General features: G+C 38.8%; 3 protein-coding genes across 3 annotated transcripts; 1 reads left to right on the plus strand and 2 right to left on the minus strand.

Moving 5' to 3' along the window:
- The first annotated feature begins 960 nt into the window (after nt 1-960).
- On the plus strand, nt 961-5116 carry LOC147863057 (protein PEP-RELATED DEVELOPMENT ARRESTED 1, chloroplastic). Its single transcript, XM_087321889.1, has 9 exons — nt 961-1332; nt 2703-2861; nt 3074-3142; nt 3252-3422; nt 3567-3713; nt 3834-3998; nt 4322-4390; nt 4557-4616; nt 4759-5116. The coding sequence occupies exons 1-9, from the start codon at nt 973-975 to the stop codon at nt 4804-4806; spliced, it is 1248 nt and encodes a 415-aa protein (XP_087178015.1). The 5' UTR covers nt 961-972; the 3' UTR covers nt 4807-5116.
- A 783-nt stretch (nt 5117-5899) lies between these two features.
- Nucleotides 5900-8046, minus strand: LOC147863058 (uncharacterized). The gene has a single exon (XM_087321762.1). It carries the CDS (start codon nt 7790-7792, stop codon nt 5900-5902), a length of 1893 nt encoding a protein of 630 aa, XP_087177888.1. The 5' UTR covers nt 7793-8046.
- A 3544-nt stretch (nt 8047-11590) lies between these two features.
- Nucleotides 11591-13378, minus strand: LOC147863059 (uncharacterized). The gene is made up of 2 exons (XM_087321650.1): nt 12582-13378; nt 11591-12091 (listed from the first exon to the last, which is right to left on the minus strand). The coding sequence occupies exons 1-2, from the start codon at nt 13203-13205 to the stop codon at nt 11966-11968; spliced, it is 750 nt and encodes a 249-aa protein (XP_087177776.1). The 5' UTR covers nt 13206-13378; the 3' UTR covers nt 11591-11965.
- Between the last annotated feature and the right edge of the window lie 266 nt (nt 13379-13644).

Genomic DNA, 13644 nt, shown 5'->3' on the forward strand with positions numbered 1-13644 from the left:
GGAGCGTTTCGGGTGTGCCCATGCACCTCTCCTCCTCATAAAGACGTACGAGCATTTGTGTGTGTGTTTGTGTCTTCCTTGTACGTTCGGTCATCTTGTGACAAGGGAGCCTTTTGGGTGTGCCCATGCACCTCTCCTCCTCATAAAGGCGTACGAGCATTTTGTGCGTGTGTTTGTGTCTTCCTTGTATGTTCGGCCGTCTTGTGACGAGGGAGTGTTTCGGGCGTGCCCATGCACCTCTCCTCCTCATAAAGACGTACGAGCATTTGTGCGTGTGTTTGTGTCTTCCTTGTACGTTCGGTCGTCTTGTGACGAAGGAGCATTTTGGGCGTGCCCATGCACCTCTCCTCATAAAGGCATACGAGCATTTGTGCGTGTGTTTTGTGTCTTCCTTGTACGTTCGATGTCTTGTGACAAGGGAGCGTTCGAGCGTGCCCATGCACCTCTCCTCCTCATAAAGACGTACGGGCATTCATGTTTGTGTTATCGTCCCCTTGTGCGTTCATCTTGCATGCTCATCTTTGCTTGTACCCGTTTGATCACTTGGCTCGTGCGGTGATCTCGAAAACTCAACGAGTCATGATCAACGAAAGCCACCGAACCTAGAAAGGAAGGGGTCGGGAAGTAGTATTGATGTAAAGCAAACCTCGGGTCTTCTGTATCCCTTCATACTCCCTATAGTCCAAGATCCCCGTGGTCCCGCCCAAGTAACACACACGCACGAAACTTCGTGACACCGTAACCGAGATTCCCTCACTAGACCTCTTTATTAATTGGTTGCAAATAGAAACTTGGCCGATCGAACAATTATCTATGTTATTTGAGCAATCATATGTACCTTGAAATACTTTTGGAGTTTGCTAAAGATGCCCTTAAATTTTCATAATTTTGTTTTGGCCCTCAATCCCCCTGGGAAGGGCATTTTGGGGATAAAGAAAGCCTGAGGGGGTATATTTCCATTCAATTCTAGTTATGCATTCATTACCAACACTCAGAGTTCTAGCGATGGCGAGCTTGGCCACACCTTCGGTGGGTAGCCATCCATATCTGTTCGAATTTGATGCTCATTTTGGAAGGTCGAAAGAACCCATTTCTTCTCTTCACTGCAAAATCTTATCTTCCACATCTGGGCTCAGACCATTGAGAAAACATCATGTGGTTGATGTAAGAAGGAGCTATGGAAGTAAAAACTCTGTTCCTCTCTGTTCTTCTTCTGTAATTTCTAAAGAAACAGAGGATAGAGAAGAACAAACATGGGACCCTGAGACTTATGGAGCGCTCTTACGGGGAGGCGAAGATGTAGCGGGCGTCATGAAGAAAATGACTGAAGTGGTAAGTGACTATATCATGACAAAACTTAAACCGAGGAAAACTTCCATCACTCGCTTCTGTTGCATTCAGCGTACAATGAAATATTTATGGTTTAAAATTTTGTGTTATTTTCCCTTGTATGGAAGTTTCAAGAGTTTAATATGGTTTTTTTGTACGATATGCTAAATTTTAGGATTTTGAGTTTAGCATGCTGTTTTGTTCACTCCGTAATCAAAGGGTTTAAGATGTTAAACCTATAGTTGAAGGTTAAGGATTTCAGGTTTAACATGCCATTTTTATTCACTCCAAAATCAAAAGATTTAAGGTTTTTACCTCCAGAATTAAAGGTTTAGGGATTAACATTTTGTTTTATTCCAATTTTACCGTAGAAATGAAGGACTTTGTGTTAACATGCTGCTCTACTAAACTTATAACTGAAGGATGTAGGGTTATTTGCATTGGAGGTAAATGCAAGTTTTGCATACAGACAAATGTACATGCACATATACACGTTCATATCTATATATGAAAGTAATATATTTATAAAGATGAAACCTCAGGCCTTTCTTATTTCGTCAACTACTAAACTTGAAGTACAAAACTCTTGAAGTGAAAGAAACCATTTTGTGTGACCTTGGTCTCAGCCCAAAAAACGAAGAGGTTTTGTTGACTACTAAACTTGAACAACAGAACTCTGGAAAGGAAAAAATCTGTTTTGTGTAACCTTGGTGTCCGATCAACATCATGAACAAAGAGGGGAAACTTAACATCTTCTCGGCTGTTTTGCCATCTCTTCATTGGCAGTTCAACATGCTTGAGAATTTGAATTACAATTCATAATAAGACCTATATTTAGAGTGTTTGGAGATGTTGGTTCTGCGAGAATTTTTAAGAACTTGCAACTTTGATTGAAATAGTGCCATTTGTTGCAAGTGAGGGTGACTTTGGTGATGAGACTTAACACAGTAGAAACTTTTGCTAAACCTTGATGAGGGCTGGACTTGAGTTGTCTTTTTATAATTGTTTCTCTATGGTATTTAGCTCTTTCTTATATTTGTCTTTTATGTAGTAATGCTCTCTCAAGAAGGTTGTAGTAAAGCGAAAATTTCTATCTGATTGTATTTACTATCAATTGCCTTTTTTCCCATTTTCTTATTTTCATCTTGCGAATAACTAGTCGATGTATATTATATTTTGCTTTTTGTTTGCAAGTGTTTATCTGTCTTTCGTGATTGATTTATAGTTTTCTAGTTTTTATATGGCCAGATATAAATGATCATAAATCCTCAAATTTATGTGCCATGCCAGATAATCTATTACATAAATCAAATCAGTTTTCTTGTTTTTTTCTATTGGGTAGTGTGTTTAAAGATGCTGAATATTATTTGTAGCTTGAAGATATACAAGGTTTGGATCCTGAAGATGAAGGCATTGCTTTGGAATTAGCAGCAGCAGGTGCAATTCAAGAGAAGTTAGACACTCTGGATGGGAGTTTTCTATTAGCCTTGGATTGGATGATCAAGCAAGCTGACTCTGAACATGATGATAAGGTTGACTCTCTGAATGAAGATTCATAAGATTAATGAAAAACCAACCATAAGGTTCATGGTAACCAAACCATAAAGTTCACAATAAACTAATTATTAGTTCCATGATGAGCATCTAGCTAGCTAACTTCTCTGCATTGAAATCATGTTTTGAAGAGCCCCACCCAAAGTGTGCACTGATTAGCTGATATTTTCTTAAAACATTTAATACTCAGAGGAAGCAAGTACTTGAGATAATAAAAGAGACAGTGTTGGGGCAGCTTTCAGATAAGTGTCCTTCTCATGTGAGTAAAAACATATCATCTTGTTCTTCATTGGATTATTGTGAAAAACATGACCCTCCACCTTCTTTACTTCATTTAATTACATGATGTAAACATGCTTTAAATTCAGGTTCAAATAATAGGAATGCTATGCCGAACACCTACCAAAGAGAAGAGATATGAAATCTTAAGAAGATCAGCTGGTGGTGGGGGTGTTTTTGACACCGAAAGTGGTGGAAAGCTAACAATTCCAAGAGCAAATTTGAATGATATTGCGACACAAGCAGATAATCTCTTAGAAGTATGTATTACCTTGCTCATGTTTTTTTATTTAGTTTCATGATGAGATCTTGATATAGATCTTAATGAGTTAGATCCCTACTGATTGCTTATGCATTTGAAAAATTAAAGACTAGACTTTTTTGTTTGTCTTGGCTTATATAAGGGCATCGAAGAGAAGATGACTGTTCCTGATAGGAAGTTGTTGGCAAAATTGGTCCTAATTAGAGAGGAAGCTCGGGGCATGCTAGGTGGTGGTTTATTGGATAAAAGGAATGATAACCGTGGTTTCAAAAACTTGCCAAAAAATGTGGTAATATAGAGTGAAACAAAATCACTTTCATTGATGTTACATTATCAAAGAATCTTGCACTAACTGACACTGTTTTATATCTATTTATGCCTAAATGCTTTTTATATCATATATATCTAGGTCAACTTCATTTCTTCTCTCATAGGGGTTAGACCGGGACCTGTATTACGTCAACGAATTTCAAATGTTATGAATGGTAAAGAGGAGGGTAAAGATCCATCTCCAGAAGATGAAAATGAAGAGAATAAAGATGCGGAGAGAGCTAAATTTAGAACCAGAAAACAGGTACCATAGTTTTATACACCAATATGTCATGTAGTTTAGGAGAGTTGATATATGGTATTATGAGGATGTGCATAAGTAAGAGATTTGAACCCACGACCTGTGCTGATAGTCTAATAGCTTACCAGTAGTATAAATTCCAGTACGGTAAGAAAAAGAAAATGGGTACCGTTAAATTATCTATCTTTGTGCTTTAACTACTGTTCATGCTAATGCTATGAGAATGATTAGTTGGGTAATGCAAAGAAAATTTGTAATTACAAATGATAGATGTTTAAGAACACAACAGCATTATGTATAGCAACACTAACGTTATAATATTGTAGATTCACTCAAATTCCGGTAAAAATGGGCTACCAGTTCGACCAGGAATGTTTCTAGAGGGAGTTTCAAAGGTATGCTTATCGATAAACATGTTTCTATTGAAACTTTCCTATTCTAGATTTGTGTAATATATGATTGGTTAAGAAGTAATTATGTTTAACAAATTTTTTTCTATGATTATAAAATAACACTTACTATATGGTTGTACTAAATTGTATTTGTTTTCCATAAAATTAGGTACTTGGTGGAATGTATGAAACAAATACTTCTGGAGTCGGAGTGCAGCAACTTGAATGGGTAAGTGAAGGAAAGCTTGAACACATGGATTCATGTTATGGTTCCAATGTCTCATGCTTTGGTTCATTCTCTCATATTGCATCATGTGAATTAATCAATTCGGATTCACAGTATTTTCTTTGTTTTCTGTTTTGTTTTGAAGATCCATCGCGAAACTTTGAAAATACTTGAAGAGATAGGATATTCATGATATGTTTCATTCGATCAATTCGTTTTGGTCTGAAGATGGTGGTGTAAGTGGATAGTTTTTGCTATATAGTTGGGTACGAAGTATAAATTGAAAATTAGATTTTTACCCCTAGTTTCAAACTCTTGAGTGATTGAAATTGTGGTCTCAATGGCATTGAAAAACACTATGAAGAGAACGAATCCAGATGTAAGATGTAAGATGAATAGAGATTAAAATACCTATGGTATACATATATATATATATATATAATTACCACAATTTTTGTATAGTGAGATTTATAAGGAAACAGGAAAGCATTTTTCCATTTTTCGATCACAACTCAAGCATTTGGTTTGATGCCAAAGAAGTTTTTCAAAACCATCTTACCACTTCTATTTCCTACGTGTAATGTTTAGTGTCAATAGTTTTACATGGAAAGACAACTAACCAGAAATGTGGTTATCAATATACTTTGTAGTGGGTTTTATGTGCAAATCTCTCTTGTTCCGTGATATTTTCTTTTTTCAGGATTGTGTTATCTCTGTAAATTTCATTAGATATTTATATATATTGATCAGTCGGTTATAGTATCGGTTCAAAATATCAAAGTTACTTTTGGTAGAGTGTTGATATCGGTTATTTTCTGACACAAAAATCACTACGAGTATATATATACCAACGAAATACTTTAAATTGTATCCAAATATTTGTCGAGCCGACTCAGCAAAATCATGAATTTCTTCATCAGTAGGGTTGTAACCTCGATGCAAATCAGCAACTATTATGAATAATGCAGACCATAATATATGGCATTGGGATTATTGTTAATCATAGTAATTAGTGTTTCACCATCTCCAAAAGGGATGAACTTCAAGATGTTTTGTCTATTTGTAACGTGCAACCATTAAACAGAGAGAAATTTGTCTTATCAACACACAATTAGTTGCATTGTTTGTACATGTGAATCAAATTTGGGGTCATATAATAAAAAGAGAAGTATGAATCCATATTTTGAAAGAGACACTTGGGGAAGAACTTCCAATAAGTAGCACACAGCAAGAAAAGTACAAAACTTCTGAACATGAGAGTGAGGGAAACCATGGGCAGTCTGGTCTTAAAGAGATCGTATTTGGTCTCGGCATGAGATCTCCGAGAAGCACCTAGTAGTCGCATTGTGAGTGCACGGCTCGATGTCATGGCCATAGTGATGATGTCCCATGGTGAGGGTGTCATCAACACCATCATCATCATTAGAATGAGTGTCATGATGATTATGTATGGTGTCACTATGAGAGGAGAAGTGTGGGATGATGTTAATCCTATGCCTCAACCTCTTCATCACTTCTTCATCATAATACTTGTCTCCTCCTTTCCTCCATGACTCATTCATCCGAGTCCTCCTCCTCATCATGACCATTCCTTTTGTCACTACCCACCTTTGCATGCTTCCTTCCTTGGGGACCTTCCCTTGTCCCTCTACCAATGCCCTCTCATTGTGGCCATCATCCATGTGGTTCTTCTTGGCCTTGGCCGAACCACCCTCCGTAGGAACCCCGTCGTTGTCGAGCTTCCTCCATGAGTTGCTGCTGCCATTGCACCATATAGACACCCCCCCATTATTCTCATCATCCACACCTTCAACCTCTCTTTGCAAATAGAACTCAAGGGTCGGCATCTCGAGCATAGGGATGTCGGTGCATTGAGATGCCGGAACACAGGCCAATTGCCCATCCTGGCCCAAAACTTGGGCCGAATGTGTGGCCGCTGAACCTAACAATACGCGGGACGAATTCCTGCCCAACTTCGAGAATCGAGAGGAGTTGCTATCTAGTGTGGAAACTCCAGGTACCTGGCCATCACCACCCATCATTGCGGGAACAGGAGGAGCAAGGTTTCTTGGAGGTACGGGTGCCGGTGCCGAGATGCGGGTCCAATTCCCACCCAATTCTGGAATCCGAGCCGAGTCACCGGTGACCAATGATGAATGTTGGGGTTGGGCCGGAACACCAATCCGATGGCTGCTGCCCAATGCCGAAATCCAAGCCGAGGGCTCACCAGGTGTCGAAACTCTTGCTGATTGCCCACCCACCTCAGGAATCTGACCCCAATGTTCCCACACCGCCGACGGAATCCGTGCCGGCTCCTCCTCGTGATTACGGCCACCCCCGCCCCATAATTTGTAGCGCGATAAGAAGTCTTCTAGCTCTTGGCTATGGCTAATGCTACCCAAGTCATCATCATTGTCGACAATGACCCTGCACCGGCATAGGGGGCATGTGGAATGGTGGAGAAGCCATAGGTCAATGCAGGCGAGGTGGAACGCGTGTTTGCATGTCGGGAGGAGACGGAGGACATCAGCATTGTCGTATCTGGATAAGCACACGGCGCATTCGAGCCCGTCTTTCATGCCTTTGAGTGCAGAGAAAGGGAAGGTGGGGAGGGACTCCACTACATATGGACTGATCCCGGAGTCAGTCCGCGCATTGTCCGCCGGCCGACCGGGACCCCAACCCGATGACCCGCCTGCCCCTCGTGCCTCGTAATGATGGTAATAATTCAAGTGGTACCTCAACGATGGCATGTCGCGCTCTTCTTCGTATAGGCTCATCGGGATCCTCTTGCAATGTTTCGCGTAGAGGAGGACTAGGAAGCTTAGCCCCAACATGCTGCTAAGAAGCGCTACGATCACAGTGAGGCTCGGACGGAATGCGTCGGTGAACGATGACTCCGTTGGCTGGCTTGGTACTGGTAGGGGTGTTGGAGAGTGTCTCTCATCGGTAAACACATCTCTTCCTTTGTCTAGCTCTATAGTTTTGTTGATGATAGAGGGCCTATCATTAGTAGTGTCATTGTTGTCCCAATTGGAAGGCAATGGCATTGTGCTTTGGTTGATGGTAGAGGGCCCATTATTAGTGATATTTTTGTTGTGGATTAAAGGCAATGCACTATCAAGGGAAGGACTTTGTGAATGTTGTAGCAACAACATTAAGCATAACAATAGAGCCATCCGTGTTTTTCCTACTTGTAAAAAATCTCTTCGTATTGCCCAAACTCTACGAAAATATCACTCGTAAATCGCCATTCTAATCCATCACACACATTAGAAATCCTACAAATCAAATTGCAAGCACTTCCTCCCCCTTGCTACCTTTCTCAATGTACAAAAAGAAAACAAATTGATCATTTGTGTTTCGAAGGCTTGGAAAGGAGACAAACAATTTAAGAGAAACAATTTAAGTTCGGGGTTTCATGGGACCGACAAGGAGAGAATCTTGAGTTGGTGAATAGTAGTAGCATGCAATCAAACCAACATGCACCCACAAAGTAAAAGCAAAAGTAAGAGATGAGTTGTTGGTGTTTGTACAACCCAACATAAGTACATGCCAAGCTTGGAATCGCAACATGCAAGTATAACAACAAGCACCCACTAAGTAAATAAAGGCTAATGCAAATGCAAAATTATGTATAACACCTTGGCCCACTCTGAGAGTATGCTTTCCTGGTTGAAGAGTGGGTAGGTATGGTTATTTGCAATTCTGGTCACCAATGTGTATCAATCACTTTCTAATATAGATACACTGATTGTTCATTACAAAATCAACAAAGTTATAAAGAGTTCTTAGTATCTATGTATATACACCCAACATACTAGCTTTTTCGACACCCCAAAAGTTGGTGCCATTACGGATAGCAATTTTTCATCTCTCCTCTCTTGAACTAATCCTTTGAAGGAAAGCATGTGAACCTTGTTTTTCATTGTTTTACTTGGATAGCAACAAACATAATTAGGTATTATATGTATTTTATTACCTTTTTTCACTTCATATGGCTGAGTTTGTCATACTTACCTATTTGTTACTACTACATTCAACATAAGATAATTTTGGGCCTTGATAATTCGAAAGCACAATCATGTTTACCAAGAGAAATAAATCATGGGCAAAATATGTTTTAAAAAATGTTCCATATGGGCAATCAAATGCTAATGGAACTCAATTTAAACAAATGAACATTGTCTTCACATGTAGACCTCACCATGACGATTGTCGTCAAGTTTTCTTTGACCAAATTAGACAAGTAAAGTGTAAATCAATTGGTTCCTCTTACCAATCACTTAGAAAGTCACTCAAAGGATAATTTGAACAAATAGAACAATCGAGCGGTTAAAAGTAACTATACATTTCTTGAAGGTTTAAAATCTTATCCCTCCCATCTATTATCATAGGTTTGAAAAACATTTATGCATTCACTTTTGTTAGTGGATATCATCTAAAAACTCAAAAAGGTTTCTAACATTCCACGAAAGATATTTCTCTTTAAGAGAAAGTAGAATAAAAGGAAAGTAATAACATAATTGAACTGTAATCAAGTGTGTCACACAAGTTTTATCACTAACGTGACGTCACCAATAAATCCCATATCCCTAAATACAAGTACACATATTCTCTTACATCCACATCCTAGGGAGCTCATAAATGTGTTGACATGATTATATTCCTTAAGGGCTTCTAAGTCTAACTCTTAGGTTCCTAATATGGTACCAAATGGATTTCTCTTGTTGGATAACACATTGGCACATGGGTGGGAAAACATCTTTGATAGGGACGAACTTCAAGATGTTCTATCAATTGGTATCATGAAACCATTAGACAAAGAAAGTTGTGTGATTGACCATGGTGGTAGATCTATGAAGTAGTCCTTGATCTCTGATCAACATATGATTAGTGCAATGTTTGTACCATGTCAACTTCTTGTTAATGTTTCCTACATGAAGTTTCACCCTATAATGATCTTTGTCATATGCAATCCAAACTCCTTTTATGCTCACCAACCAAGTTTCTTCCATGCTCATGTATATTGTGGTCTTTCATTGGTACTCTTCCAATTGTGAAATTTCTTCCATGTGACGGTGGGCCAATTTAGATTGGTATAATGAATGAGTAGAGCGTGGAAGATATGATGCTCATTGCTATGCTTGTATTGCAAGTTTTACGAACCTCGGCAATGAGACATATCCATACTCCATGATTTTAGATTCAATATTGGACGATTGGCTAGGATATGCACGTGCCATAGACCTAGAGTATGTTACATAACTGCATAAGTTGTTGATGTTCATTGACATTGATAGGTCAAACTTGATGAGGTCAAGGTAGTTGAGGTTCGAGGATATAGATGTCTATATAAAGGCCATCCCTTCTAAAAATAAAATGGGGAGTGGTCGGAGGAAAAGGTTATCAATATGTAGTTGGTAATTCTTCGTCCTCTTATGGCGGGTAAATCTTAAAGAGGGCCAACTTGTGGCTTCCCGTCCGTGTCGCGGAAACGAACTATTAGCATTTTGCAACTATGGAGATGTTTATGGAATAGATTTTTCTCCATTAGCACTCAAAGAGTTACTATCTTGCAAACATATTTCCTCCATTAGCAATCAAAAGGCAATGAAGTGATCATTGATGTATTGTGATGCTGCAATGCATAACTAAACATATTTAATATCCAAGCAGGTGCCTTCTTTGTCGTACATTTAAGCATTTCGGTCTTCATATCTTCAAGATCTCTTTGTTGCGAATAACCAAAATTTTAAGCCCTTTGCATTCATTTTCAATATTAAAGAAAGCAAATATAAAGAGAACCATAACATTTATTTTTCCCAAGTTTTATGGCTCTTGCAATGCACATATAAGTTTGCGAGAATTATATATTCCCTTTTATGACAAATATGACCCATGAGACCAAAAAGTTTGCAAGGAATTTTAAAAAAATGGTTGTTTCTCAGCATTGTGTTTGAATTTGTTCAAGCTGAGCTTCACCATGATGCACTCTAGTAGGGCACTTTGAGGATGTGGATTTGTGGCATACACACTTGAGTTAGTCTCTTTAATGTCGAAAGAGATTATGAATTGGAATGTGCCTACGAAGGAAGTGCTTCACTCTCTGTACACAAGATTCTCAAAGGATACCATGGTTTGTAAGATATCATTGTGAGCTTAGAGGCAACCCTCATCAGGTTGTCAGTTTTTTGCACACTAATTTGGTAGATACTATGTCAATCATGACCCAAGTTTGGTGGTATGAGTATAATGATGATGATGGTGTAACATCCTTCGGAGTAAAGAATCATTACCCATTAAAGCAGCTTAGCTCTTTATTTTAACTCACAGTAATGACTTTGAGGGTGGGGGTTGCTGTGCCTTACTGTTTCCTTCCAGAACTCACTGGAGAAATCATGTTACATTTTTTGGCATAAATCCAACTTCCTCATAAAGTCACCCTACCCACAAAATGGCATTGTCATTGAGGATACCGAGTTCTCCTCCCCATAGTTTCTTTAAGACCTTAAATTCCATAGCATGGATGGAATGTGTTTTCAAAATCCCCAAAGCAACCACAGAGAGAAGAGTCTTATTCCTCTCTTCATTTGATTCTCTTCCTCTTCCTGTCATGAAGCAAAAGGAGGTTACACGACAATTTGTTGGGGATCAATCGGTTTCAGTTTGGACCAAACTTTGGCCCATGGTTTTGTTTTCATGTCTCCTTTTTCAGAAGACATGCTCATTTTCAATGCTTGGCATTCGATCCACATTCCTTCGTTCAGAAAATCAAGTCCATCAATGCTTGGCATACGATCCCCATTCCTTTGTTCAGAAGACATGCTCATTTTCTTTTATACAGGCTCACAATGCAGTGCTTTCGGAGCTGCAAACCTGATTTTACAGTTTACTGTTAAGGTATGTAAGAAGTGTGGACAGACACAAGACATCTGTGATACTGGACTGTAACTTTGAGAACCAAACATTTATAATAGGTCAATGAAAAAACAATGTAATTAAATTATAATAGAAGGGATTTGTAAGTAAAAGAAAAACCTAACCATTTACATTTGTAAATCAACAAAGCTGGACAGGAATGACAAAGCCTTGATGATGAAGATCAAAACACATATTTCGAAATATAAAAAGGGATTTTAGTTTCAGGCTTCGTGTGAAGGTTATCAGGTATAATCGCTGTATAATGTGGTAGGCATGAGATTTTTTGATCACATACACATATTAACAAAAGGTGCATGAGATTGAACCAAAAGTTAGCTCATAAAAACCATCAAGTAAAAGGAAGCTAAGTCCTAACTTGACATATCTTCGCATCACTAAGTAGTGCTTCCTTCTTCCTCCATATTTAGTTACATAAGTTCTCTATGGGGTCCAAGTGTGGTTCTCAATTTGTATCTTCTTGAAGCCAATTGAATTCTTCGTCTGTACTTGTTGTTGAGACATTTGGATGCTCCTTTTACCAACTTTTGCATCATCTATGTACATCCAAACAACGATGATAAGTAAGACAAGACATCATCCACACATTTGCAAATCAAGGATAAGTAAGACTTACGCACTCAGTCTGCCTAATAAGTGCCCAGTGACTACAAATCAATCATATATCACATATCTCTAAATCATGCGTTTACACAAACTCATCGATCAAACGAGTCTTGCTTAGTCATTCACATATATGCAGATAGTGTGTCTATGTTCCAATGCATATAGCTATATCTTTTGTTTCAATGGATATACCTATATCTTTTGCATATGATCCAATAGACACAAATCTGTTGCAATACATTCACACATAAGGTAAACATATATACATATATACACATATATGGTAATCCAGATACATACATATTGACACATATGTTCACATACACATAGATATGCTCCCATAGATTGTGTGCGTTTTCGTTAAAATTACACAGATAAACGGGGATGGACATCACCAATGGCATGGGAGAATCCTGTTACCTTGCTTGTCGTCGATGACGGTAGCCGGGAGCGCCGTCTGAATGGAACCTTTGATCGTTCTGAAAGTGGTGTGGAACTGCTTCCATTATTGGAAAGCAGAGCAGATCGCGATTGGGATCGGGATCGGGATCGAGAAGGAGAAGGAGAAGGTGAAGAAGAGATTAGGGGTGTGCAGCTTGGTGGTTCAAAGATAGCCATTGAATGTGAAGGTGAATGTTGGCTCAATAGAGTAGAGGTTGAAGAAGAATCCATACCTAATTCAACCTGTTTCCATGAAGATGAAGAAGAAGCTTTGAAACAAGAAGAAACTAGAGGGAAATCAACTGACATTCTCCTCTTTTTCATCTTATGAACCCCTTCATGGTCTTGATCTTGATCTTGAACTTGAACTTGTCCTTCACCTTCATCCTCACTCCTGTCCCCCTGTTCTTTACCTTTAGCCTTTGCTTTTCTTCGCCTTGCTCCTACTTTTTCAGCTTTCTCTTCTTCTTCTGCAAGGTCTGGGAACTTAAAGAGGAGCTGTTGAGAGGCCGATTTACTCACGAGCTGTATATGCTTCTGAAGAGGTAAAGGGGAGGAGGAAATCGATGGCGCAATAGCAAAAGAAGGAGAAGAAGAAGACATATCCTATTAGCCCCTGTTCCTAAACCCGGTCTTCTTTACAAGTACTCTCTCTCTCTCTCTCTCTCTCTCTCTCTCTCTCTCTCTCTCTCTCTCTCTCTCTCTCTCTTTTGTTTCTTGCTAGACTGTAGTACTCTTACTCTGTTCCTTTCCCTTCGTCTATGGTTGTTTGATATGTTTTTTCTCTTGCTAATAATGATAATCCCATGGGTTTTCTGTATTTCTTTTCTCCTCTGTTTCCTTCCTACTACTACTATTACTTCTGATTTGAGACCTTTACTCTGTTTTTTGTACACATGGGATGGGGGGGGGTTCTTTTTCTTTCTGACACAGAGATTGAATGAGAGAGTTACTACATACATACATACATACATACATACCATACCCACTACTACTAGTAATGAGGACTAGTAATGAGGAGCAAGAAAAATATATACATATA

The sequence above is a fragment of the Azolla caroliniana genome, unplaced genomic scaffold (assembly GCF_043228905.1).
Source record: "Azolla caroliniana isolate FFs.n. ecotype wild unplaced genomic scaffold, voAzoCaro1.0.p SCAF_6, whole genome shotgun sequence".
Taxonomy (NCBI): Eukaryota; Viridiplantae; Streptophyta; class Polypodiopsida; order Salviniales; family Salviniaceae; genus Azolla; species Azolla caroliniana.

Coding starts and splice junctions, on each gene's coding strand:
- LOC147863058 (XM_087321762.1), bottom strand. CDS start 7,792: ATGGCTCTATTGTTATGCTTAATGTTGTTGCTACAACATTCACAAAGT.
- LOC147863059 (XM_087321650.1), bottom strand. CDS start 13,205: ATGTCTTCTTCTTCTCCTTCTTTTGCTATTGCGCCATCGATTTCCTCC. Junction 12,092..12,581: donor CGTCATCGACGACAAGCAAG/GTAACAGGATTC, acceptor GGATGTACATAG/ATGATGCAAAAGTTGGTAAA.
- LOC147863057 (XM_087321889.1), top strand. CDS start 973: ATGCATTCATTACCAACACTCAGAGTTCTAGCGATGGCGAGCTTGGCC. Junction 2,862..3,073: donor ACTCTGAACATGATGATAAG/GTTGACTCTCTG, acceptor TTTAATACTCAG/AGGAAGCAAGTACTTGAGAT. Junction 3,999..4,321: donor AATTTAGAACCAGAAAACAG/GTACCATAGTTT, acceptor ATAATATTGTAG/ATTCACTCAAATTCCGGTAA.